The sequence below is a fragment of the Caenorhabditis elegans genome, chromosome I (assembly GCF_000002985.6).
Source record: "Caenorhabditis elegans chromosome I".
Classification (NCBI taxonomy): Eukaryota; Metazoa; Nematoda; class Chromadorea; order Rhabditida; family Rhabditidae; genus Caenorhabditis; species Caenorhabditis elegans.
Genome location: NC_003279.8, coordinates 14460939 through 14486784, shown reverse-complemented (window position 1 = coordinate 14486784; position 25846 = coordinate 14460939). Strand labels below are relative to the sequence as shown.

Genomic DNA, 25846 nt, shown 5'->3' with positions numbered 1-25846 from the left:
AACCTCCACAATTTCAGACTGGAAATCTCTCAAAATGAGCGCTGAAAACGCTGAAAAAGTTGAGGAAATCACTGAAAAGACCAAGGAGACGAGAGAATTGATTCTTCGAAATCTTCAGGTGAGATTTTGGCTGAAAAAAACTTTTTTTTTCACTAAATTTTAATTAATAAAGAAAAAAATATCAAAATTCCATAATTTTTGGTGGTTTTCGTGCTTTTTGAGAAAAAAAAATCTTGATTTTTCTCTAAAAAATCGGATTTTGTTTCATTTTTTTCGTGATTTTTGGAAAAAAAAAACACCAAAAATTTCAGATTTTCAGCTTAAAAAATTTTTTTTTTAAGTTTTGGAATTTTTACATTTATTTTTAATCAAAAAATCGGAAAATTTTCAGTTTTTTCTCCAGAAACACGAAAAAATCAGATTTTCAGCGAAAAAATCGATATTTTCGAAAAAATTCCTTTTTCTCTCCGAGAACACTGAAAAATTTCCGATTTTCATCTAAAAAAATTATGAAATTTTTGAAATTTTAGGATTTTTTTTTCATTTAAAAAACATATATAATTTTCGAAAATTCCACATTTTCTCCAAAAAACAAAAAAAAAAGAATCCAATTTTCACCGAAAAACATGGAGTTTTTCATAAATTTTCAAAAAAAAAAATCATTTTTTTGCTCCAAAAACACGGAAAAAAAATAATATTTTTCATTAAATAGGAAAAAATTTTCGAAAAAAAAAACACATGGTTCCAGGCTATTCCAGTACGGTTTGATCTACAAAAAATGCGGGAATTCCTTGCAAAATCAGTTGAGAACTCTGCGCGTCTCTTTTCCCGCATTTTTTGTAGATCTACGTAGATCAAGCCGGCGTGAGACACTCTGACACTATGTGAAAAATACTTTTTGCTCCAAAAAATTCAAAAAAACCGATTTTCACCGAAAAATGTTTTTTTTTTTTTAAATCCAAATTTTCACCAAAAACACGAAAATTCAGATTTTCAGAACAAAAAATTATTTTAAAAAATCAAAATATTCGATAAATTCCCTTTTTCACCAAAAAAAAAATGGAAATATTTTTTTCTGCCCAAAAAAAAACGACAAAAAATCAAATTTTCACCAAAAAAAAAGTGAAATTTCTACATTTTTTATTAAAAAAACCAAACATTTCCTCAGAAACAGGAAAAAAAATTATTTCAAAAAATCCATTTTTTTTTCTCCAAAAAATACAAAAATCTCCATTTTTCACCGAAAAACATGAACTTTTTTTTCAATTTTCAACAAAAGAAACCCAAAATTTCCCCAAAAACAGGAAAAAAAAATATTTTTAAAAAATCCATTTTTTTTTCTCCAAAAAATACAAAAATCTCCATTTTTCACCGGAAAAAGTGGAATTTTTACATTTTTCATTTAAAAAAACCTAAAATTTTCCCAAAAACACGAAAAAATTCCAATTTTCACCGAAAAAAGTTGAAATTTTTACATTTTTCATTTAAAAAAACCTAAAATTTCCCCAAAAACACGAAAAAATTCCAATTTTCACCGCAAAAAAAACTCATTCCAGGAATCACTTGGCGTTGATAAGCTCACGAAACAGCTTGAAACCCCGGGAAAAGTGCCACACGTCTATTGGGGAACTGCAACAACCGGAAAACCTCATGTCGGATATCTGGTTCCAATGCGGAAAATTGCGGATTTCCTCCAGGCCGGCCTAAAAGTCACAATTCTATTCGCTGATCTACACGCTTATCTGGATAATATGAAGAGTTCATGGGAATTGTTGAAATGCCGAGTGATCTACTATGAAAATGTAATTAAAGCATTACTTCAATCATTGGATGTTCCAATTGAACAGTTGTATTTCAAAAAAGGAACCGAATATCAACTATCACGAGAATATACTGATGATGTGCTCCGTTTAAGTGCTCAAGTCTCCCAGAGAGATGCTCTAAAAGCTGGAGCTGAAGTTGTGAAACAAGTGGAATCTCCGTTGCTCTCCGGGCTTCTCTACCCACTTTTACAAGCTCTTGATGAACAATATTTGAAGGTTGATGGACAATTTGGAGGAGTTGATCAGCGGAAGATCTTTATTCTTGCTGAGGAGCAGCTGCCAAAGTTGAAGCTCGGCAAGCGGTGGCATTTGATGAACCCGATGGTTCCGGGTACGGGGACAACGAAGAAAAATCTGAAAAATCGGTTTTTTCTTGAGAAAAACCGAAAAAAATCTAGAAATTTCCGATTTTTTTAACTGAAAATTTTAAAAAGTACCCGAAATTTGTATTATTAGTATATAATATATATATAATATGGTGTAGTGTATATATATATATATAGTATGTATATTAGTCGAAATGTTCGGTTTTTTGAGCAAAATACTGCTGAAAAATTGGAAAAGCGTCAAATTTTCGAAATAATCAAAAATTTCCTGTTTTTTCTCACGAAAAATTGTAAAATTTCCAATTTTCTTAACAGAAAAATTTGGAAGATCGAAAATTTCCGATTTTTCCGATTTTTTGACCGAAACCGGATCGAAAATTCTGCATCGGTGAAAAGTTTTAAATAAAATTCGCATTTTTTGAGCAAAAAAAAAATGAGTTAAAAATGAGGATTTTTCCATAAAAATTGTCATTTTGGAGCGGAAAATTGGAAATGTTATGGAAAGAATGGAAAAAAATCATTTTAAATCTGATTTTCTGGTTTTTTCTGGGAAAAAAGTGAAATGTCCGTTTTTTTTCTAATTTTGCCGTAAAAATCATAAAAAATTCCCGTTTTTTTGGACATTTTTAGGTTTTTTCCCGAGAAAAATTGCAATCGTAGTGTTTCAAAAAAAACCAAAAATTTTGAATTTTCTCAAAAAATAATCGAAAAAATTGAAAATTTTCCATTTTGATCAAAAAAATTAATTTAAAAAATCAAAATTTTCAAATTTTCGGCTTTTCTTGAAAAAATTAGAAATTTCCGTTTTTTTTTGGTGTTTTTTCCCGAGAAAAACTGAAAAACTTTCAAAAATTAAAAGAAAAGTTTTGTTTTCGAATTCCAAAATTTTTCTGACAATTTTCCTCAAAAAATAACCAAAAAAAATCTATAAAAATAAAATTTCCAGTTTTTCGTCTCAAAAACCCAATTTCCAGGCCTAGACTCTCTCAGAATTTTAAGGAAATTTAGGAAATTTTATGAAAAATAATGGAAAAAATCATTTTAAATCTGATTTTCTGGGAAAAAAGTGAATTTTCCCTTTTTAAAAATAAAAATCATAAAAAATTCCCGTTTTTGGACATTTTTAGGTTTATTTCCGAAAAAATTGCTAAATCGTAGTGTTTCAAAAAAAAAACCAAAAATTTTGAATTTTCACAAAAAAAAAAATCGAAAAAATTAAAAAAAAATTTTTTGGAAAAGTTTTCGGTTTTACTGAAAAAAAATCAAAAAAAAAATCTATAAAAATATTAAAATGCTCCATTTTTTGGAAAATTGGCTGTTTTGCTCAAAAAATAACCGAAAAAACATCTAAAAATTAAAATTTTCAATTTTTCCTCTAAAAACGAAATTTCCAGGCCTAACCGGAACAAAAATGAGCAGTTCTGAAGAGGATTCAAAGATTGATGTGCTCGATGAGCCCGAGAAGGTCCGTTCAAAGATTATGGGAGCCGCATGTTCACGGGATCAACCAGATAATGGAGTTCTATCATTCTACAATTTTGTGCTTTTTCCAATTGTATCGCCAAACGCTATTGAAATTGAAAATCAACAATTTTTCGATATTGATAGCCTGAAAAGGGCTTATTTGGATGGAAAATTGGATGAAAATACGTTGAAGACATTTTTAGCCGACTTTTTGGTCAATTTACTGGAAAAAGTTCGAGTTAGATGTGATACTGATGTTGTTAGAGATGCCAAGGAGAAAGGTTTATTGGATTTATCGATTTTTGGAGAATGTTCTTTGAAAAATCGAAAATTCGGTTTAAAATGACCGATTTTCATTGAAAATCAACTTTTAAAAAAATCATAAATTAAAAAAAAAATTTTTTTGGAGAAAATTTTTTGGAAAATCACCGGAAAACTGAGAAAATCAATTAAAAAAATTTTTTTCGAAAAAAAAAATTCTGGGAAAAGTCTCTGTTTTTTTTCCCACAAAAATTATAACTTTTTTTTCGAAAATTCGGAGAAATTTATTGAAAAATCACCGAAAAACTAGGAAAATCAACTTTTTTTTGCTTAAGAAAAAAATATGTAAAATAAATTTTTAAAAAAGTTAGAATTTTTTTTTCCAAAAAAAAGTTTTAAATACGATAATTTCTGCCTTTTTTCCCGCTTTAAAAAAAAAAATAAAAATTGAATTTCTCATTTTTCGGAGAAATTTGTGGGAAAAATCATCGTTTTTTTTTCCCCAAAAATTCGAATGTTTTCTTTTTTGAAATTTTGGAAAATATATGTGAAAAATCGGAAAATAGAATTAAAAAATTCGATTTTACGGGAAAAATCATTATTTTTTTTCGGTTCTTTTCAAAAATTCGCCAAAAATTATTTTTTTTGCCTTATTTCTCGGTAATTTCTCTATTTTTGGCTTTATTTTTTTTGAAAAATCTCGGATTTTCACTGAAATTTTTTTCACAAAACTAGCTTTTCGATTTCCCTAAAAAAACACCAAAACTCCAAAAAATCTGCAAAAAGCTATTTTCCAACTTTTTGAATTTTCCTTAAAAAACCAAGTTTTTTTTTTCAATTTTTACTTCTAAAAAATAATGGAAAAAAAATCGTTTTCGGGTTTTTTTTTAAAATTTCTCCAATCAAAATATCAAATGAAATTTGCCGGTTTGCCGGAAATTTTCGATTCCGGCAATTTGCCGGTTTGACGGAAATTTTCAATTCCGGCAATTTGCCGGTTTGCCGGAAATTTTCGATTCCGGCAATTTGCCGGTTTGCCGGAAATTTTCGCTTCCGGCAATTTGCCGGTTTGACGGAAATTTTCAATTCCGGCAATTTGCCGGTTTGCCGGAAATTTTCGATTCCGGCAATTTGCCGATTTGCCGGAAATTTTCAATTCCGGCAATTTGCCGGTTTGCCGGAAATTTTCGATTCCGGCAATTTGCCGGTTTGCCGGAAATTTTCGATTCCGGCAATTTGCCGATTTGCCGGAAATTTTCAATTCCGGCAATTTGCCGGTTTGCCGGAAATTTTCGATTCCGGCAATTTGCCGATTTGCCGGAAATTTTCAATTCCGGCAATTTGCCGGTTTGCCGGAAATTTTCAATTCCGGCAATTTGCCGGTTTGACGGAAATTTTCGATTCCGGCAATTTGCCGGTTTGCCGGAAATTTTCAATTCCGACAATTTGCCGGTTTGCCGGAAATTTTCGATTCCGGCAATTTGCCGGGTTGCCGGAAATTTTCAATTCCGGCAATTTGCCGGTTTGCCGGAAATTTTCGATTCCGGCAATTTGCCGGGTTGCCGGAAAAGATAATTTGCCACTCACCCCAGTTGAGTTGTAGTCTCTAACTCCTATCTAATTTCCAGGCTACAATCACTCCACGGACTCCACTGAGCCAGCCATCCCACCATCGGAAGCTCCAAAAATTCCATCGCTGAGCTCCGAACAAAAGCAATGGAAAGATCAATTGCTGAATGGAAATGAGATTCTTATCGGTGAAGAGCTTGATCGTGTGCTTGCCGATGTTTCACCCCAAAAACCGCTTCATTTGATGTTCATTGCACCTGGAAAAGGACGTTTTCACTTGGGATTCATTGCTCCATTGCTCAAAATCAAAGAAATCTCCGATGCAGGTGGTGTTCCAGTCATTGCAACAATTCTTGTTTCACCACTTGAAGCATTCCTGGATAATGAGAAGGTTGCGTGGGCGGCTATTCAATCGAGAGCAGTCTATTTTAGAGAAATGTTCATTTCTTTGATTAAACATTTGAAGCTGGATGGTCTCGTGAAGGTTGAGATTGCTGGAGAACATGACAAGTATCTCGATAGGTACGGCGGATATACCTTGAAAAAAGCGATTTGGAAAAATTGAAAAAAAAAGAAAAAGAAAATCCGCCTCGAAATTTGAATTTTCGAGATCGGCGTTGACATTTTTACGCAGATTTTCTATAAATTTCGAAATTCGATGCCTATACTCCGATTTTTCAATGTTCTCCAGGGGAAAAACGAAAAATTTTTGATATTTCTATTAAAAAAAACAGAAAACTCGAAAAAAAAGTCGAGATTTTATCTCATTTTTTGTTCGGATAATTTTTCCAAAAAGAAGGAAAAACTACAAAATGCAGTCTTCTCCTCGTGGAGTACAAAAGAGCTGCGTATATCGACAGCGGTTTCATTCCAATCAAGGGTGTCTTCTGATTTTTAATTTTCATTCTTATTGATTTTTCGATTTTCCTAGACATCAAGGGTATCGGTTTTTCGGGTTTTCACTAAAATCGAAAAATTGAAAATGTTTTTTTTAATGGATTTCCAATATTTGAGCAAAAATATCGATTTTTTCGTAAAAAAAGCCAGAAAAAAAATCGAACATTTCTGTTTAGACCATTTTCAATTTTTTATTTTAAAAAATCGAGAGACAATATTAAATTTTTGATTTTACGATTGACTCTCGATTTTTAAAATAAAAAATTGAAAATGGTCTAAACAGAAATGTTCGCTTTTTTCTGGCTTTTTTTAACGAAAAAATCGATATTTTTGCTCAAATATTGGAAATCCATTAAAAAAAAACATTTTCAATTTTTCCGATTTTAGTGAAAACCCCCGAAAAACCGACACCCTTGATGTCTATTTCGAGAGCACAATATTCTGAGAATGCGTATTGCACAACATATTTGACGAGCAAAATATCTCGTAGCGAAAACTACAGTAATTCTTTAATTGACTACTGTAGTGCCGATTGTGTCGATTTACGGGCTCTATTTTCGAAATGAATTCATTTATCGATAGATGTGTTAAAATTAAGAAAATAATACGAAACAACGAATATAAATGGAAAATCAATCGCTATCACTATTAGAATGAAATTAATTTTTTTAAAACTGAGCCCGTAAATCGACACAAGCCCTACAGTAAAAAAGATTAAAGGATCTGGGATTCAGGTACACTGCCTGGTGGTGATCCCTTTGGGCTGTAATTTAAGCCACGTCCTAGGGGACTGTGGCCGATAATCCAGTCGTGGAATTTAAAGAATTACTGTAGTTTTCGCTACGAGATATTTTGCGCGTCAAAAATTGAAAAGCTCCCCTTCTAAACTCTTTTTTTCCAAAACTTTTTTCAGCGGAAATTTGGAAAAAAAAAACTAAATTTTTTTTTTTGAAAAATCGTAAAATTTTCATCGAACGAAAAATTTGGATTTTTTGTTGAGAAAAATCTAAAAATTTTCAAATTTTTGCAGAGAATACGTATTGGATTTCTACAAAATGGTCGAAAAAAAAGAGCATATATATGTATATATTGGAAAATTAAAAAAAAAAAAAAAAATATGTTCATTTTTCAATTTTATGGGGTTTCTTTTCAAGTAATGTTGCAAAATGTATTAAAATATATGTTTTTATGTATTTCAATACAATTGTGACTTTTCATTTTTCTACACTGTTCAATTTTCCGACATTACTTGAATAATCCCAGCGACAAGGGTGTCGGTTTTTTGATTTTTCAGAAAATCGAAAAATCAAAAAATTTCGCTTTTCGTTTTCCGATTTGTCGAAAAATTTTCGATTTTTCAAAAATTAGCTTAATATTTTGGCCATTATTCTTCTTTTAAAAAAAAAATTTAATGTTTTTTTTTCTTATCAATATATACAAAATTAGATTTCAAAAAAAAATCATATTTTATGGTTAATCTTTTGAAAATTTATTCGATTTTTCGAAAAAAAAATTACAATTTTAATATTAAAACACACTAAAAAATAAGAAAATTCCTAATTTTTTTGGTTTTAAATTTAAAAATCGTGTAAAATGATTTAACGTTGAGGAACATTATATTCACAAAGTGTAATTTTACAGTGAAAAATTCAATTTTTCTACAAAAACGAAATTTTTTAATTTTAGGGAAATTTTTTAAAAATTATCATTTAAAAATTAAAAATTTCACTTAAAAATTCAAATTTTCACTCGGAAATCAAAATTTTCACTCAAAAATTAAAAATTTCACTTAAAAATTAAAAAAAAAATTTCGAAAAAAAATGACACCCTTGCACGACATGTCTATTTCAATTCTCGAAAATCGTTTAAAAAATAATTTTTTGCAGAGAATACGTGCTGGATTTCTACAAAATGGCATCAGCAGTGTCCCGTGACGAATCAACAGTCTGCGATGGAAATTCATTATCGGGAAATCTGGTACCACTGATCTACGCATTAAATGCTCAAATGACACGTCCAGATATTCTCATAATTGGAGCAGATTCTCAAGTATTCGCAGATCTCTGTTCCCGACTTCTTCGTTCCTTCGGTTACCCAGCTATTGCTCATTTGTTGATTCCAACAATTCCAGGATGTAATGGCCAAAAAATGAGTTGCTCCATTCCTGACTTCCTTCTTGATCCCCTTGACACTCCGAAACAGCTCAAAACGAAAATCGCTCGAAGCTTCTGTGAACCTCAGAATCTCGATGGAAACGTCGCTATGCAGCTCGCCGAGCACATTGTCTTCCCGATTCTCAATGGAGCAGCTTTGCACATCCAACGTGCTCCGGATAATGGTGGTGACGTGGAGGTCACAAACTACAAACAGTTGGAGCAGGAATTTGTGATTGGAACGAAGAATGAGCAGCAGTTTCCACTTCATCCGGCTGATTTGAAGAACGCGGTGGTTGGGGTTATTAATCGGTGAGGCAGCAGAATGAGGAGAGACTACAAACTACAAAAATTTAGAAAAAAAAACGAAAAATTTTTATTTTCAGAAAAAAAAATGAAAATACGTAAAAAAAATTTAGAAATTTCCTTTTTTTCAATTAAAAAAATCAAATCAATTTAAAAAAAAAGGAGGATGACTACAAACTACAAACTACAGAAATTTTGTATATTTTAAGCTTTTATGGTGGTTTTCAGAGAATATCGGAAAACAAAAAAATCGACCAAAAATTTATATGCAAATTAAAAAACTTTACCAATTTTTTTTGTATTTTTCAGAAGAAAAAAACAAAAAGCGGAAAAATTCGACTTTTCGGTGTCAATTTTTGAATATCAAAAAATTCAGAAAATTTTTTCGGTATTTTCAAAAAAAAGATGTAATAAAAACGAAGAAATTTCCTTTTTTTTCAATTTTTTCCGAATTTTAAATTTTTTCCAGACAAACCTACAAAATACAACATGTAGAATTCTGATGTTTCCTGTCAAACTCAGATTTAATTTAAATTCGACTTTTGAAGCAAAATTTTGGATTAAAAAATCGTGTGATTTTGATATCAGAAAATGTAAGAAAAATCCTTTCCATTTTTTTAAATTGAAAAATTGGTTTTTTTTTCTGAAAAAACATTTTATTCACAAAGTGTAATTTTACAGTGAAAAATTCAATTTTTCTACAAAAACGAAATATTTTAATTTTATGGAATTTTTTTAAATATAGAAGTAGAAATTTTCGCTTAAAAATTTAAAATTTCACCTAAAACTTTAAAATTTCACTTAAAAATTTAAAATTTCACTTAAAAATGCAAAATTTCACTCGGAAATCAAAATTTTCACTCAAAAATTTAAAATTTCACCTAAAACTTCAAAATTTCACTTAAAAATTGAAATTTTCACTAAAAATTGAAAAAAAAACATTCCCAAACCCCAAAACTATTCAAATTTCCAGCCTATTCGACGGAGTTCGAGCCGATTTCGCCGAAAAGCCACGCCAGAAGCTCGTGACAGATGCCTTTTCCACTTCGAAAGGAAAGAAGAAATAAAGATATATATATATATTTATGATAATTATTCAATATTCGGTCGTTTGTTTGTTTGTTTTTTCAATTTTCTGCTTTCTATTTAAATCTTAAATTATCGGTGGTTTTTCTTAAGTTTTCCTTTTTTTTTTCGTTTCAACTGTTGTTAAATATTAATTCTATTCTCTAAATCTTTTTGCAGTTCTCATGTTCCTAGGGACATTCTGAAATACAAGTTATGACGTCATCATAACTTGTATTCTAGAAAGTAAAAAGTTCCAAAAATTATAGCTAGAGGGCTCAAAAAATTCACTCACAAATATTGAAAAATTGACTTTTTTTCAGAAAAATTTAAAATTTACCATTACCAGAGGAATTTTTAGAGAAAAAATCAATAATACAAATTAAATAGAGATCAGCCTGGGGGCGGGGGGGGATTTTTTTACAACAAAAAAATTTAAATTTTTCTGATTCTTTTCGGATCACTAGCAGCTGATGTTGATGGAGAATTCGATGAGGAGACAAATGATGATGATGTAGTAGTAGTAATTGTTGGAGTTGTTGCAATTGTTTTTCGCTTTCGGGACGCTATCTGGAACTGATTTAGAGGGTTTAGAAAAATTAGGAAATTTTGAGAAAAAACTTTTTCCTCACGAGGGACGAGGAAAAGTGGTTTCTAGGCCATGGCCGAGGAGGGGCCGACAAGTTTCAGCGGCCATTTATCTTGCTTTGTTTTCCGCCTGTTTTCTTTTGTTTTTCACAGCTTTTTCCCGTTTTTTCTTATTAAAACTGATAAATAAATATTTTTTGCAGATGCTAAAACAATTTCCAAGTAAAAAAATTATGTATTCAGTGGGCAAGCAGCGGTGAAAGTGGGCATTGTAATATGATGGATTACGGGAATACAAAACCTAAACTTTTTCTGAAACATGATACATATGCTGCTTAAATGCTGAAATTACCTGATTTTCATAACGAGACCGCTGAAAAAGTTTTGAGGTTTTCAAAATTCAACTTTTTGTGCGAAAAACTCGACTGTGCGAAAATCTCGAATGGCCGCTGAAACTTGTCGGCCCCTCGGCCATGGCCTAGAAACCACTTTTCCTCGTCCCTCGTGAGGAAAAAGTTGCAGTGCTTCAGTTTGAAGAAAAATCTCTAAAACTGAAAAGTGCGATATTTTTTCTAACCGAATTTGGTATTGCAACGACGACGCAGAAAAATACCAATTTTCGAGGATTTTTCATTTAATTTGCGTTTTTTGAAAAAAGTTTCAAAAAAAAAATTCCAAAAAAGTGCAATTTTCGGCTGAAAATGTGGTAAAATATAGAAAATATGTGAATTTTTTAAAGCTGAGAAATTAACTTTGTTAATTTTCATTAAAAAAATCACATTTTTAGTGGTTCTCAAAGAGAATGTGTTGTTCGAAAACCCGTTAAAATAGAATTTACAGTGAAAAATTCAAATTTCATCAGATTTTAGTCCAAAATATCCTTTTTTTTCAAAAAACTTTTCGGTTGAGAAAATCCAATTTTAAGGTAATTTTAAATTGAAACATTTAAATTTTTGCGCGGAAAAACTAAATTTTGAGTACAACCACATCTCAAAATTCAATATTTTCATTGAAAAATCGATTTTTGATTCAGAGAAAATCCGGTTTTTTAGACAATTTCACATCGGAAAATGGAAATTCCTATTAATAATATTTGTGAAAATTTATTTTTTCATTGAAATCTAATTTTCACTCAAAAATTCAAATTTTCACTGAAAAATTCAATTTTTCATTGGAAAAATCGAATTTTCGCTGAGAAATTCAAATTCTCCTTAAAAATTTAAATTTTTTCCTAAAAATTCAAATTTTTACTCAAAAATTTAAAATTTGACTTAAAAAGTGAAATTTTGAAAAAAAATTCAATTTTTCACTGAAAAAATCGAATTTTGGCTGAGAAATTCAAATTTTCACTAGAAAATCCAATTTTTTGCACGTTTTTCCTGTAGTAACTATAATTATTACCGCAGTAAGATCCTTAGAACTAGCATCAATATATGAAGTAATTCGTCGATTAGTTGCCGGTTGTCCTTTTCCACCAATAAAATCATCATCAATACCACCTTCAGGTAGCTGAGAAATTCTAAAACGGGGTTCAATATCGAAATCTTTTCCATTTTCTTGCATTCGCGTTCGAATACTTTCCAATTCGAATTCTGCAGTCTGCATTGCTGATTTTAGTTCTTGTGCAAGCATTATTTGTGAACGGAAATCATTATACGTCTTCATTATTGGTTCAGACGCTACTGGATTCATTTCTGCAAAAAAAAAGGAGAATTTGAGGAAAATTTAGATTTTTTTTCATTTTTAAGAGTGTTTTTCTTTTTTAAAACTGTTTTCAGAGCAAAATCATTTTTTGATTTTTTGAGAAAAATATGTAACTTTTTGGAATTATTTTTTGAAAACTGGGAAAAATTCGAAAATTTTCATATATTTAAAACATTTTTTAAAAAAATTTTATACGAATTTTTCGAATTTTTATCTAGAATTTAAAAAAATTATATATTTTTGAAATATGGAATTTTTTAGGAAACTTTTATAATTTTTAGATTCATTTCTGCAAAAAAAAAAGTCTTTTTATTTAAATATTTGTCAGATTAAACATTTTTTTATAACTTTTTCATTTTTTTAAAATAATTTTTTTTCAGATTTTTTTTTTAATTTTATGCAAAAATTTTAAACATTTCTGCAAAAAAAAACTATAAGAATTTGTGGAGAATATAGATTTTTACAACATTATTACATTTTTTTTTTTTAGTTTTTTCTTCGAAAATTGGGAAAAAAACGAAATTTTTTTCAGATTTTTGAAACATTTTTATATGATTTTTTTCAAAAATTATCTTTTTTTTCGAAAATTAAAAATTTCGAATTTTTTTCAGATTTTTTTCGGTAATTTTTTTTTTGGAAATTTCCTAGAAAGCTTTTTTTTTCAAAAATAAAAATTTCGGATAACTTGGAATTTCGAATTTTTTAGGAAACTTTTACAAAATGTTTTAAAATTGATTTTTATTAGTTGGAATCATTGAAAATTGAAATTTTTTAGTGAATATTTTTTGTTTTAATTTTTTCAGAATTTTTTTTAGAAATTATCAACATTTTCGAAAACTTTTTAAATTTTTCGGATAATTTGGAATTTTTTAGGAAACTTTTTTTTGTTTGTTTTGGGATTTTTATTTTTTTTGAAATTTAAAATTAAAATTTTAGATTTAATTCTGATAGTTAGAATTTGAATTGTGTTTCCTGAACAAATTCAAATTTTTAATTTAAAATTTATTTCAATTTTATCCGAAAAAGAATTTTTCTCACAAGATTTCAAGATTTCGGTCATGAAAAATCGGAATTTTTTAAAATTTAAAATTGATTTTTTTTTCTGGGAACTTTCCAAAAAATCTGGAATTTTCCGCAACATTTTTGGAATTTTTTTTTGAAAAAAAAAAAAGAATTTTATACCAATTTTTCCATAAAAAATCCATTTTTCTTCAAATTTTCCTTACCCATTTTACACTTTTCGAGTACAACTTCGATATTTTTCAGCTTTTTCTGTCCAATATTCGTTGGAAGTTTCATTTCTTGACAACGGAAATGTGCTCCAGATGATTTAAATTCCGAAAAACGAAGAGCAGTCACTGAGATGTCCAACTGAAATAGATAGGGAAAATATTAATATTTTCTGGCTGGGAACATTTTGATTTTTTATTGAAAAATGGCTTAAAAATGGATTTTTCGCTCGCAAAATGCTGAAAAAACGAATTTTCCAGTAGAAATGGCTTGAAAAAACGGATTTTTCCTCAAAAACTAGCATTTTTCATTGAAAAATGTTTAAAAAAATTGATTTATGTTCGAAAAAACTGTGATTTTCAAGGTTTTTTACCTGGAAATTCGCATATTTATTGAATTTCTACACCGATTTCAAGCCAAAAATGGAACTTTTCTCTGAAAAAAGACAAATTTTCCTTTAAAAAAATCGTATTTTTTCCCTATTTTAAATTTAAAAAGTGCAATTTCTCTTCGATTTTGAGCCTATTTTTGCTCAAAAATTCAATTTTCAACGAGAAAAAACTCAAAAAATTGCTTAAAAACGGAATTTTTCATGGTTAAATCAGCTTTGGAACAGCGAAAAAAAATATGTTAAAACTGCGTTTTTTCCCCTGAAAAATAGAAAACTTCTGTCAAAAATTCCGAAAAAATGCAATTTTCTTCGATTTAATGTCAAGATTTCCGCTTTTTCACCGAATTTTAGAGCAAGAAAATCGATGTTTTTTTTGGTCAAAAAGCGGAGAATCTTGACATTAAATCGAAGAAAATTGCATTTTTTGCAAGTTTTCTATTTTTTTTCAGGGGAAAAAACGCTTTATTTTAACATATTTTTTTCGCTGTTCCAAAGCTGATTTAACCATGAAAAATTCCCGAATTTTTTGAGTTTTTTCTCGTTGAAAATTTTGAATTTTTGAGCAAAAATAGGCTCAAACATCGAAGAGAAATTGCACTTTTTAAATTTAAAATAGGGAAAAAATACAATTTTTTTAATGGAAAATTTGTCTTTTTTCAGAGAAAAGTTCCATTTTTGGCTTGAAATCGGTGTAGAAATTCAATAAATATGCGAATTTCCAGGTGAAAAAACCTTGAAAATCACAGTTTTTTCGAACAAAAATCGATTTTTAAGCCATTTTTCAATGAAAAATTCTAGTTTTTGAGGAAAAATCCGTTTTTTCAAGCCATTTTTCAATGGAAACTCCTTTTTCAAGCTGTTTTCTAGTAGAAAAATACTTATTTTCGGAGAAAATTCCGCTTTTCAAGCAATTTTTCGTCTTTTTCAATGAAAAAATCATTTTTCGAGCAATTTTTTCGTGGAAAAATGCAGATTTTCGCGGAACATCCGTTTTTCAAGCTGTTTTCAATAGAAAAATCCGTTTTTCAGCCATTTTTTTCGCTTTTTTTTCAATGGAAATTCCGGTTTTGAAGCAGTTTTTCATCGAAAAATTCCGATTTTCGCGAAAAAATCAGTGTTTCAAGTCATTTTTTCGTCTTTTTCAGTGAAAAATCCATTATTCAAGCCATTTTTACTGAAAAATGCGTTTCTGAAGCAGTTTTTCATCGAAAAATCTATTTTTCGTCTTTTTCAATGGAAAACTCGTTTTTTTTTCGGTATTTCTTTGAAAAAAACAAAAAAAAAAAAAAAAAATTCGTTTTTACAGCAGTTTTCCATCGAGAAATGCAGAATTTGGCGAAAAAATCCGTTTGTCAAGCTATTTTTCAGCCTTTTTCAATGAAAAAAATCGTTCTACCGCAGTTTTTCAAGCGAAAAATGCAGATTTTCGCGAAAAAATCTGTGTTTGATGCATTTTTTCACCTTTTTCGACGGAAAACTTGGGTTTTCTAGCAGTTTTCCAAGTGAAAAATGCCGATTTTTTTGTTTTTTTTTTTTGCACCAAAAAATCTGCTTTTTGAGCCATTTTTTCTCCCTTTTCAATGAAAAAATCGTTTTTTCAGCAGTTTTCCATCGAAAAATGCAGATTTTCGCGAAAAAATCTGTGTTTGATGCATTTTTCACCCTTCTTAATGAAAAACTCGTTTTTCCGCAGTTTTTGAAGTGAAAAAAGCAGGTTTTTCGGTGAAAATCCGTTTTTCAGCCATTCTTCGCCTTTCTTACTGGAAAATAGGTTTTTCAAGCAGTTTTCCATCGAAAATGCAGATTTTCGCGAAAAAATCTGTGTTTGATGCATTTTTCACCCTTCTTAATGAAAAACTCGTTTTTCCGCAGTTTTTGAAGTGAAAAAAGCAGATTTTCGCGGAACATCCGTTTTTCAAGCTGTTTTCAATAGAAAAATCCGATTTTTCAAGCCATGTTTCGCCTTTTTCAGTGAAAAATCCGATTTTCCAGCATCTTCTAGCGAAAAATCCGATTTTTGAGCAATTTTCTTCAGAAAAAAGGTGATTTCTGGATAATTACCGGATTAAAGAAAGTGGTAGCCGTCGTCGAAATCGAACCAGCTTTCGTTCTAAACGCATTCTTCCTCTTTGCACTTGCAGCCCCTCCAATACCCCCTGCAGACGGACTAGCAGGCTGCTGTTCAGACATATTAATAAGCTTTTGAAGGTCATGAGCCTTCTTCTCCCTCTCTTTCTTCCTTAATTCAATTCTTCTGAGCTCTGCAGTGAGATCTTCTTCCTCTTGAAGCTGCTCAGCCGTTCGATTCCATTGCTTATTCAGTTGTTCTTTACGCCGACGCTCGTGTTCTGCATCATAAGCCGTCGGTGATGAGCTTGGATCTCTTAGAATGCCCAGCTCATAGGTTATCGAGTAGAAGCGCTCTTTTAAATCCTCCACTGTGCGATTTTGATTGAACTTTTTGCAATCAAATCTGTCGTAGACGATTGGCCAGCGAAGATCGAACATTCGGCACGTGTCGAATAGATAATCAGTCTCTTCCCGCGACCATTTTGCGATTTTTAGGTAATTTTCATACTCATCGTCGGTATATATTGGAATATCAATCACCTGGAAGCAGAAAAATATAGAAAAAATTTTTATTTCAGATAAAATCGTATTTTTCCCGTTGAAATTTGAATTTTTTTTCGGTTTTTCGAGAAAATTTGACTTAAAATCGGTTTTTTTTCCAAATTTCAGCCAAAAATTGATGAGAAATCGGTAGAATACTCGATTTTTTAGGGGAAAAATCCGCAAAAAAACTTCAGAAATATGAAAATCAAATGAAAAGTTGGCATTTTTTTTCTGAGAAATTTGAATTTTTCGGTGAAAAATCGTGAAATTCGCGAGAAAAATTGCTTTTTTTTCGGGGAAAAAACGTAATTTTAACGCAATTCACCCCCCGTAAATTTCGTTTTTACGCGAATTTTTTGTTGAAATTCACGGAAAACTGAATTTTTTTCACTGTTACATCAGTGAATTTGCCATTTCTCAAGAAAAATTTGCACGTGGAAGCAGAAAAATAGCAAAAAAAAGCCATTTTCCAGCCGAAAAATGATGCTGAATTTACCTTATTGAACCTTGAAAATGGGTAAGGCTGCATGGCCTCCACCTTGTCGGCCCGAACCCAATGATGAAGCATCAGGCCGTCATCCCGCGACTCATTTGTGAATGGCATCCATTTATACTTCCGAACAGAGCGAAATCCTGTCTGAAAACACTCAGATTTTTTCATTTTTCAGCGATTTTTAGCGGCTCAAAAAACCTGAAACTTTTGCTTATAGGTCTTCTTCACATCCGTAGGCATCACTGCAGTCAAATCCTTGCCTGACATCAAGTTGAAAAGCTCTCTCTTCATTCCTTCAGGCTTTCGTGGAGCCGAGGTTCCGGGTTTCGGCGGCTTTTTCGTGGCATCTTTGGGTGCTTCCGTGCTCTGGAGGATCTGATGAACGTCGCCAATCATCTGAAATTCAAAAATTATTCGAAAAATTCCCCGAAAATTCAAAATTAATTTTAAATTCCATTGAAAAATATTAAAATTCCAAAAATTGCCTGCAAATTAAAATATTTTTTAAAAAATAATGGTGGTATGCAAATGCGCCCCATTGGACATTTGGCTGTTAGATACGCAGGTTTGTGGGGGTACGGTAGAGTTGGCTGAGTATTCAACGTTTAACCATTGCCAGCTTTTTGGGTTGTGGAATTTTTTTTCAAAAATTCTCGATTTTCAGCGGATTTTTTGATTTTTATGCGGAAATTTTTGAATTCTTAATCAATTTTTGACTTAAAATTGATATTTTTGCTTAATAAAACCTATTTTCTATGCCAGAATTCATCAAAATCTCATTTTTTATTAATTTTTCAGCTTCAAACTGGAAATAGAGCACCGAAAGGCTAAAATCAAAAGATAGCAGACCTTCAAAGCTCTTTAAATTCTACATCGAATCAACCATGGTGAGTTTTATTATCGATTTTCGGGATTTTCTACTTGTAATTACCTTTTGTTTTTAATAAGTTGCTTTTTTCCAGGCTGTCGCTTTCAAGAATGAGAAGGCTATTACCGACAATTCGGAGCACCGCATCCGTCTGACCTTGACCTCCCAAAACGTTAAGCCGCTTGAGAAGGGTAGGTTTTCAGTTTCAATTTTTGTTGCAACTACCTCAACTCTATGTTTTCAGTCTGCGCTCAGCTCATCGACGGAGCCAAGAACGAGCACCTTATTGTCAAGGGCCCAATCCGCATGCCGACCAAGGTGCTCCGCATCACCACCCGCAAGACCCCATGCGGAGAGGGATCCAAGACCTGGGATCGCTTCCAGGTAAATTTTTCAAGCTTCTAAATTCCAAAATAAACCATTTTAATTTCTTAATTCCAGATGCGCATCCACAAGCGTCTCATCAACCTCCACGCTCCAGCTGAGGTCCTCCGCCAAATCACTTCGATCTCCATCGAGCCAGGAGTCGATATTGAGGTCACCAGAGCCGACTAAGCACCTTGGTGCGGCTGCAGACGGGTATCCGGCTCGACGTTCATACATCACGACTTCTTTCCTTTTACCTTGTTTGTTGCTGCTCCTATTGGTTTTGATTTGTTGTGTTGGAAGTGTTATGAACTAAAACTCATAAAACTTTATTTTAAATTGAAAAATCTTCGTGTTACACTTAAAATCGCTGGTTTAATTTCCGCCCGAGTGCAATATATAGCAATTTTTTAAAATCTAATTTTAAATTTCCATTATTCACCATTTCATTAGATCACAAAATGAACGCGAGTACCAGCTCGCCGAGCCAGCAGCTGCAACAAGCGATAAACTCAACAATAGACAAAGAATGCGCAGTGTGCTATTCCGAGATGATCCTTCCCACCACAATCCCATCGTGCGGTCACAAGTTCTGCTTCATATGCCTCAAGGGTGTCAGCGTGTCGAACAACGGAGACTGCCCGATCTGCCGTGGCCCAATCGACTCACAGATCTTCAAGAAGCCACTGCAGGCCGTTGATCTGAAGATGGATATTCCAGGGACTCCTTCAGCAGCAGCCCCAGATCCAGTAGTGAAGCAAGAAGTCGATGACGAAGACGTGAAGCCAGACGTGAAAAAGCTTCAAGAAGAACTCAAAAAACAGCAGGCAGCTGCTGCAGCTCAGAAAATGTTCTGGCTATACCGTGGACGTCATCAGGGATGGTGGAGATTCGATCCACGTATTGAGAAGGAAATCGAGGAAGCATTCACACATCAGATGCCGATGACAGAAGTGACAATCTGTGGGAATCCGTATATCGTCGATTTCTCGCAAATGTGCCAGTATCCGAAGAATCAGAGCAATTATTCGCGTAATGTGAAGTACGGAAGCCGCTTAAAAGTGCTTAAAATTCTCGCGAAAATTGATAGAAAATCGGCTTTTTAAAGCTCGGAAATGGCTGAAAATCGAGTAAAAATTGAGATTTTTGTCTCAAAATTCCCGGAAAAAGCATTAAAAAGCATTAAAAAGCAATTTTGGCGCGAAAAATCGCAAAAAAAAGTTTAAATTACACAAAAATTGATTGAAAGCCTTAAAAGAGTACATTTTCGGCTCTGAGGAGCTTGAAATTCTCTAAAATTGATAGAAAATCAAGATTTAACTACTAAAATTGGATTTTTTAAAAAATTTTTATTTTTCATCTTGAAACATGCGAAAATAGCTTCTTTTTTTTCAGCATGTTTTGAACTGAAAATTGATGAAAAATTGAAATTTCTGCCTTAAAATCACAATCATATAGCTGAAAAACTGCTCCTTGAGCTGAAAATAACTGCAAATCTCGGAATTTCTGCCTTAAAATTGCGTTGAGAGCACATTTCGGACATTTTCGAGCTCAAAAATCATCATAAAACTCGAGAGGAGAGCACATTGAGTAGTTCCAAGATATTGAAAATCGGTTGAATATCGAGATTTAGAGCTGGAAAATGGCTGAAAATCAATCAAAAATTGAAATTTCAGTCTTAAAATCGCACATTTTCGCCTCTTTTCAGCTCAAAATGGTCAAAGATTGTGTTTTTCACCTTACAACATACGAAAATAGTTTTTTTCAGCATTTCTTGAGCTGAAAATGGCTGAAAATCTCGAAATTTCAGTCTTAAAATAGCGATGAGAGAGCACATTTCCGACTTTTTTGAGCTTAAAATGCATAAAAAAATCTATAGAAAATGCTCGGAAAAAGCCTGAAATACCTAAAAAACTTGCGCTTTTTGACGAAAATATTCCTAAAAACCGTTAAAATTGCACAAAAAATTTAAAATGTTCATTCCTAAAGATATAAACTCGAAAAAAAGCGAGTTTTTAGCGGATTCAGCTGAAATTTCAGTGAAAAGGCAATTTTAATCCCGAAAAAATCCATTTTCCGACTTATTTGCATTTTCACAAACTGTAAAATTCAATTTTTTTCCAGCGTTTTCAATTATAATTTGCCATAAATATACATTTTTTCGCGCAAAAATCTCAAATTTTCACGAAATTTCGCTGTTTGAAACGGAAAAATGCACTTTTTGGCCGTATTTAGCTGAAATTTCTCTTGAAAAAAAGCAATTTTAAACTCGAAAAAATCAATTTTTCCACCGTTTTCAACTAGAAATCTGCAAATTTTTCCCAATTTTCAGGCGCGTGAACAGTACGGATTTCGATTCGTTGAATGTGAAGGGAATGTCTGGAGTATTCGTTGCCACCACGTCACCACCAGCAGCAGCCAATTAATTCAATGATTTTTCTAATAATTTTGTGTATTTTTGTGTCTTTAAATTCTCATTTTTCTCTCATTTCCCCTCGAAAAAAAATCCAAGTTTTCTGTGAAAAAACGCGAAAAATTCCGCATTTTCACCTGAAAACACGAAATTTTTAAGGTTTTCTTCGAAAAATCCTACTTTTTAGCTCAAAATTCTGGAAAAAACTCGTGTTTTTTCACCGAAAAGCCTGCATTTTCCTTCTCGTGGACTTGAATGTTTTAACTTTTCACCACCGAAAATGTTGGATTTTCCAATTTTCGCAGAATTTTTGTGTGTCTTTAAATTCTCATTTTTCAGTGGAAAATATGCGAAAAATTCACCTATTTCTTCCGAGAAATGCGGAATTTTCCAAATTTTCTTAGAAAAATCCCTTTTTTTCGCACTAAAATCTGAAATTTGATGCAAAAACACTGGGAATTTTCACATTTTTGGCCCAAAATTCTGCAGAACAGAATTCTGTAAAAGTTCGGTTTTTCAAAAAAAAAAAAAAAGGAAAAACCTTCATTTTCCCTCTAAAAACATGATTTTTTCAGTTTTAACCGGAAAATTTGAATTTTTTTCCAATTTTCCATCGAAAAACTTCATTTTATCTAGTTTCCCCTCTAAAATCGTGAATTTTTCTCAATTTTCCACCGAAAAATAGGCTTTTTCCCAATTTTCCTACCCCTCTAAATATCCACGTGGATCTCTTTTTCTAATGCCTTTTAAGCTACGGTTTTCTTTCTCTAAATCTCTCATTCCCTCACACTATCTCCCCTCGGGCCTTGTGGCCTATTCCGCGTGTCTTTTTCTTCTTCTACAGCTGTTCTCTCTGTATGAAATCCTTTACTTTTTCTCCTGCTTTCACTTTTTTTTTTGTAAATTGTCCCCCTCCCCTACTGCCGCCGCTGCTGACCTACTTTGGCGGTCAAACATCCGTAGTCTCCACCACTCCCACCGAAGCGTAACAGGCGATTCGGTTTTTTTTTTGCTTTTTTTCTGGGAGAAAGCTTCTGGGATCCTGTTTAGCAGCCAAAATTCTCCGGATTTCCCTGAAAAATAATCTGAAATTTTGATTTTTTTTGCAGAGAAAAATGTCCAGCGGAGATATTTTACAGGAGGCATTCAATGCAACAGTCTCTAGAGACTATGAAAAGTGAGAAAAATTGTTTTTTAGAGTCGATGCACCATGATTTAGAAAAAGTGCCATGGAGCGCATATGCAATAATTAAAAAAAAATTTAAGATTATTTATTTTTCGCGCCAAAATTCGATTTTTTTTAGTTAGTTTTTTTTTTGAAAGTAATTTTTGAGATATTTTTTCTTCTAATGTTCACAAAAAATCGGTCTAATTCTCAGTGCAAACGCGCTCCATCGCACCAAATTTTTTTAACTTTAAAAAAGTGCGATGGAGCGCAAATTCCGGCTATTAAAACAATTTTCGCGCCAAAAGCTCGAATTTTCGAGGTAAATTCACTTTTTTTTAAATTGAAATTTTTGATTAAAAAAGCAATTTTTGAGGGGTTTCCCACTGAAATTTAGAAAAAGTGATTTTTTGAACAATGTTTTACAAAAAATCACCAATTCTGTGCAAACGCGCTCCATCGGAAAACATTTGAATTTTGATTCAAAAAAATGCAAGTGCGCTCCGTCGCACGATTTTCCCCGTTTTTGTTTTTCGGTTTTTTGGTGTTATTGTGCATCGGGGGCAACTAATCGATATTTTTGTTGTAAAATCAAAGAAAAAAATCAAATTTCCGAATTGCCATGTGTCACCCGCTTTTTATCATGGTGCATAAAGGAAATCCTTTTTCGAAACAAAAATTGAATACAAGTGCGCTCCACTGCAAAATCTAGCTTTTCTCTTGAAAAATGATTTTTGTTTTGGGAAATTTTAAGAAAAATACCACGGAATTACCGGTTTCCCCACATAAATCGAAATGGCAGAGTTTGCCGAACTAGGCCATTTTGGTTTCGGAGAAATTTTGTGTAGATTTACGGCGCGTCGCGGCTCGTTTTTCAAAAATTCAATGAGTAAGACCAGAACCCCCCGTGAAATACTGAAAAACTTTGATTTTTTCGCCTAAAATTCAGTCGTTTTTCGACATTTATTTAACCGCGCGCAAGTGCGCTCCATTGCACAACCGAAAGTGGCACAAAAAATCTGAAAATTGTTATGGTGCATCGATAAAAAATTTGTTCTCAAAATTTCATAATTTAAAGATTTTCCCCAGAAAATCGAGAAAGAAATTGATTTGTTGGCGCAAATCTCGTGTGCAGCGCGTGGGACTTTGAGACAAATCCGAAAACGCTAAATTTTGTGTTTTTACTTCATATTTTAATTTTATCAGGTTCAATAAAAGGCTATATTTTAAATGAAAAAAACAGTTTTTTACCGAAAACGAATGATGAACACATGAAAATTTGGAGAAAAACGCAATTTTTGGTTGATTTTACTTTTTTACGCAGGGCCTCCTCTATTTTTCAATTAATTTTGAAACGTTTTCCTTTTGAAGGAATATTGACTTGAAGTTAGTAGGGGGATATGGTCAGGGTACTGTAGTAGTACTGTATGGGTACTGTAGGGGTATACGGTAGGGTTACTGTAGTTTGGGAAATTTGATATTTTGTCTTTTTGGGAATTATTGACATGATGTTAGTAGGGGGATATGGCCAGGGTACTGTAGTAGGGATATGGTCAGGGTACTGTAGAACTGTAGGGGTACTGTAGGAGTACTGTAGGATTACTGTAGTTTTGGAAAAATTGGTTTTCTATCTTTTATTGGTTTGATGGTCGTAGTCGAGGTACTGTAGTAGTAATGTATGGGTACTGTGGGTATATGGCAGGGTTACTGTAGTTGTAGAAAAATTGACTTCCTATCTTTTTAAGGAATATTGACTTGAAGTTAGTAAGGGGATATGGTCAGGGCACTGTAGTAGTAATGTAGGGATACTGTAGGAGTACTGTAGGATTACTGTAGTTTTGGAAAAATTGACTTTCTGTCTTTTGAAGGGATATTGGTTTGGAGTTGATGGGGGATATGGTCAGGGTACTGTAGTAGTACTGTAGGAGAGAAATCACTTTTCAACGGTGAAAATTTTCCCACGCTCACGAGAAACGCGCAAGCCCCCTTGTTGGGTCATTTCCACGTGAGGAGACAGTGGCTCTTCTCAAAAAAAAAACGTTATAACCCGATTGTTTTTTTTGCAGAGCCGTTGCAGTAATCCGAGAAGTTCTGTCAAGTTCAACAGATCACTCATTTTCTGTTGAACAACTCGAATTGATTGATCATGTTTATTCGTGTATACTTAATACTAGTCATTATGATGAATCCCTTATTGAGGTAAGGATATTATATCCGGAAATTTGAAATTTCGGAAAAAAATTTTTTTTTCAAATGTTTTAGCAAATGTGATTAAATCTTAAAAACTGTCGGAAATTTTACCTCTCCACAAAAAAAAATTTAAAAAGTTTCTAGATTTCTAAATATCTAGAAAATTAATTTTTTTCCGAAAAAAATATCTAAAAAAATCATTTTTTAGATTTTGTTTCCAAAAAAAAAGTTCCCTTAAATTTTTTTAGAATTGAATTTTTTGTAATGAGCTCTACTAGCTGAGCACATAAATACTTAAAAACTAGAGTTTTTTCCATAGTTTTTGAAATCCGAAAAATTTTCACCGAAATGTTCGGAATTTTTTTTTTCAAACTTTTTTCAATTTTTTTTTTCAGAAAAAAAATTCTAAGAATGTTAGTTCAGCATTTTGTCTCGATTTTTCAAAAGTTTTTTCGAAAAAAATATTGTTTCAAGCAAAGATAAATGCTTGTAGGGGTTGCTAAATTTTTTTTGTTGAAAAAAAAAAACAGAAAACTGAGCTAAAAAATATAAATATTCTAAAATTTTAGCGTTTTCCTGTTTTAGAAGGATAATAAAATAAATTTTGAAAAACAATTTTTTTGGATGAAAATTTTTTTCCCAAAAAAATTATTTTTTTTTTTTCAAAAATCAATTTATTTTTCAAACTTTTCAAAATCTCTACATTCCCCTCCAAATTATCAGTAGCCCCCATCCAATTCCAGGTGTGTTGGGAATGGATCGACGCGATCGAGCGCAGCCCCCGCACCGTCGATATCCGTGCAATTTCGAGTTCCCAGCTAAGCATTTATTATGCTTATCACACAATTTGTCGGGTGCAAGAACGTATGCCACGTAAGCCAACTCATCAACAAGTGCGCAAGGACACGTGGACACGGATTACTCATAGCTTCAGGTAGAGGTGTGAAAAAATCGCAGGGGGGAAAACTCGAAAAATTACATGATTTAGAGGGATTTAGAGTGTTTTTCAGGATGTTTTTTTGAAAAATTTGAAAAATTTCCAAAAAAAAATTTTTGACAAATTTTTTTGACCAATTTTTTTTCCGAAAAAAAAAATGATATAAAGCTCTCAGAACTTTTAATTGACCACCATGTTTGGATGCTTGAAACCCGGGAAACTCCAAAATTTCTATTTTCAGCTACCTCTGGGCAGCAGCCACTCAACTGTGGAAGCCCTATGAGCTTGACCGTCTCGATGTCCTCTGCAGTTGGTCCTACTTGTGCATTCAATTCGCCGATGTTGCCAGTGAAGAAGTTCTCGCTGTAATTGAGGTAAATTTTTCATAAAACTTCAAGCGTAGGGGCCTAAGCCTAAGCCCAAGCCTAAATTTAAAACAAAATCTAAAGTCCTAAGCTTAAGCCTAAACTTAATCCCCAATCTCAAATTTTCCAGAGCTCCAAGGACTTATCCAAAGAAGTTCTATCAAATGTGATTGTTATTGAAAACGGCCACCAAGCTAACCAACGTCTCCTGACAGTCGAACGGAACCTTCGAGATGCCAGAGCACTGGCTGAGAAGCTCGGAAAACGAATCGTAAAGCCAACTGCGGCAGAAGACACCCAAACTGCAACTGCTTCCCCGGCAGACGAGTACCTATCCCCACCTATTGCAAAGAAATGGTGTGATGGAATCTGAATAATTATTGTGCATGCATGTTAATTGTATTATACCCGGTATATAATCAAATTTTTTCCAGTGAAGTAATTTTTTATAAAGAGCAAGGAAACTAGAAAGCTGACTGTGAGAAAAATCTCAAAAACCGCCAAAATATTGCAGAACACCGCATATCACAAATGTCGTGTTAATAAACCCTTGGTAGATCATATGACATTGTGCAACCTAGGACAAAAGAGCACTTTAAGTTAAGTTTTTAAAATTAGAGAGGTTTAACAAAAAAGGTTTTACATATGTCTGAAGCATC

The 25846-nt window shown here is 32.3% G+C and overlaps 5 protein-coding genes and 2 non-coding genes across 9 annotated transcripts; 6 read left to right on the top strand and 1 right to left on the bottom strand.

The window, feature by feature from the left end:
• The first annotated feature begins 17 nt into the window (after positions 1 to 17).
• yars-1 (Tyrosine--tRNA ligase) lies at positions 18 to 10026 on the top strand. The gene is made up of 6 exons (NM_170951.6): positions 18 to 118; positions 1557 to 2154; positions 3544 to 3894; positions 5503 to 5965; positions 8227 to 8805; positions 9773 to 10026. Exons 1-6 carry the CDS (start codon positions 35 to 37, stop codon positions 9864 to 9866), a joined length of 2169 nt encoding a protein of 722 aa, NP_740947.2. The 5' UTR covers positions 18 to 34; the 3' UTR covers positions 9867 to 10026.
• ekl-4 (DNA methyltransferase 1-associated protein 1) lies at positions 9891 to 17285 on the bottom strand (the record flags this gene model as incomplete). Of its 2 annotated transcripts, none has more annotated exons than NM_001129058.4 (6): positions 9891 to 10440; positions 11854 to 12146; positions 13383 to 13527; positions 15839 to 16387; positions 16887 to 17027; positions 17082 to 17285. In NM_001129058.4, the coding sequence occupies 6 exons, from the start codon at positions 17277 to 17279 to the stop codon at positions 10300 to 10302; spliced, it is 1467 nt and encodes a 488-aa protein (NP_001122530.1). In that variant the 3' UTR covers positions 9891 to 10299. The 2 variants fall into 2 exon arrangements, with proteins under 2 accessions (NP_001122530.1, NP_740945.1); NM_170949.9 differs by having other exon boundaries at positions 10138 to 10434; positions 17082 to 17279.
• A 396-nt stretch (positions 17286 to 17681) lies between these two features.
• On the top strand, positions 17682 to 18453 carry rps-20 (Small ribosomal subunit protein uS10). The gene is made up of 4 exons (NM_170948.8): positions 17682 to 17770; positions 17846 to 17942; positions 17996 to 18135; positions 18193 to 18453. Exons 1-4 carry the CDS (start codon positions 17768 to 17770, stop codon positions 18304 to 18306), a joined length of 354 nt encoding a protein of 117 aa, NP_740944.1. The 5' UTR covers positions 17682 to 17767; the 3' UTR covers positions 18307 to 18453.
• Positions 18294 to 18403, top strand: mir-354. Its single transcript, NR_002351.2, has one exon. It is a non-coding gene; the product is annotated as a pre-microRNA mir-354 (primary transcript).
• A 117-nt stretch (positions 18454 to 18570) lies between the features above and the next one.
• Positions 18571 to 21400, top strand: Y105E8A.14 (E3 ubiquitin-protein ligase). The gene is made up of 2 exons (NM_170947.7): positions 18571 to 19159; positions 20450 to 21400. Exons 1-2 carry the CDS (start codon positions 18579 to 18581, stop codon positions 20541 to 20543), a joined length of 675 nt encoding a protein of 224 aa, NP_740943.2. The 5' UTR covers positions 18571 to 18578; the 3' UTR covers positions 20544 to 21400.
• Y105E8A.50 lies at positions 20698 to 20790 on the top strand. The gene has a single exon (NR_101645.1). It is a non-coding gene; the product is annotated as an Unclassified non-coding RNA Y105E8A.50 (non-coding RNA).
• Positions 21401 to 21639: 239 nt separating the features above from the next.
• Y105E8A.13 lies at positions 21640 to 25747 on the top strand (the record flags this gene model as incomplete). 2 transcript variants are annotated; one of them, NM_001265432.2, is made up of 5 exons in its annotated part: positions 21640 to 21707; positions 23762 to 23894; positions 24629 to 24819; positions 25064 to 25196; positions 25318 to 25747. In NM_001265432.2, 5 exons carry the CDS (start codon positions 21646 to 21648, stop codon positions 25558 to 25560), a joined length of 762 nt encoding a protein of 253 aa, NP_001252361.1. The 2 variants fall into 2 exon arrangements, with proteins under 2 accessions (NP_001252361.1, NP_001252362.1); NM_001265433.3 differs by lacking the exons at positions 21640 to 21707; positions 23762 to 23894 and having other exon boundaries at positions 24752 to 24819; positions 25318 to 25560.
• Positions 25748 to 25846: the final 99 nt, after the last annotated feature.

Coding starts and splice junctions, on each gene's coding strand:
- yars-1 (NM_170951.6), top strand. CDS start 35: ATGAGCGCTGAAAACGCTGAAAAAGTTGAGGAAATCACTGAAAAGACC. Junction 119..1,556: donor TGATTCTTCGAAATCTTCAG/GTGAGATTTTGG, acceptor AACTCATTCCAG/GAATCACTTGGCGTTGATAA. Junction 2,155..3,543: donor GATGAACCCGATGGTTCCGG/GTACGGGGACAA, acceptor CGAAATTTCCAG/GCCTAACCGGAACAAAAATG.
- rps-20 (NM_170948.8), top strand. Junction 17,943..17,995: donor CGTTAAGCCGCTTGAGAAGG/GTAGGTTTTCAG, acceptor CTATGTTTTCAG/TCTGCGCTCAGCTCATCGAC. Junction 18,136..18,192: donor AGACCTGGGATCGCTTCCAG/GTAAATTTTTCA, acceptor TCTTAATTCCAG/ATGCGCATCCACAAGCGTCT.
- Y105E8A.14 (NM_170947.7), top strand. CDS start 18,579: ATGAACGCGAGTACCAGCTCGCCGAGCCAGCAGCTGCAACAAGCGATA. Junction 19,160..20,449: donor AATTATTCGCGTAATGTGAA/GTACGGAAGCCG, acceptor CCCAATTTTCAG/GCGCGTGAACAGTACGGATT.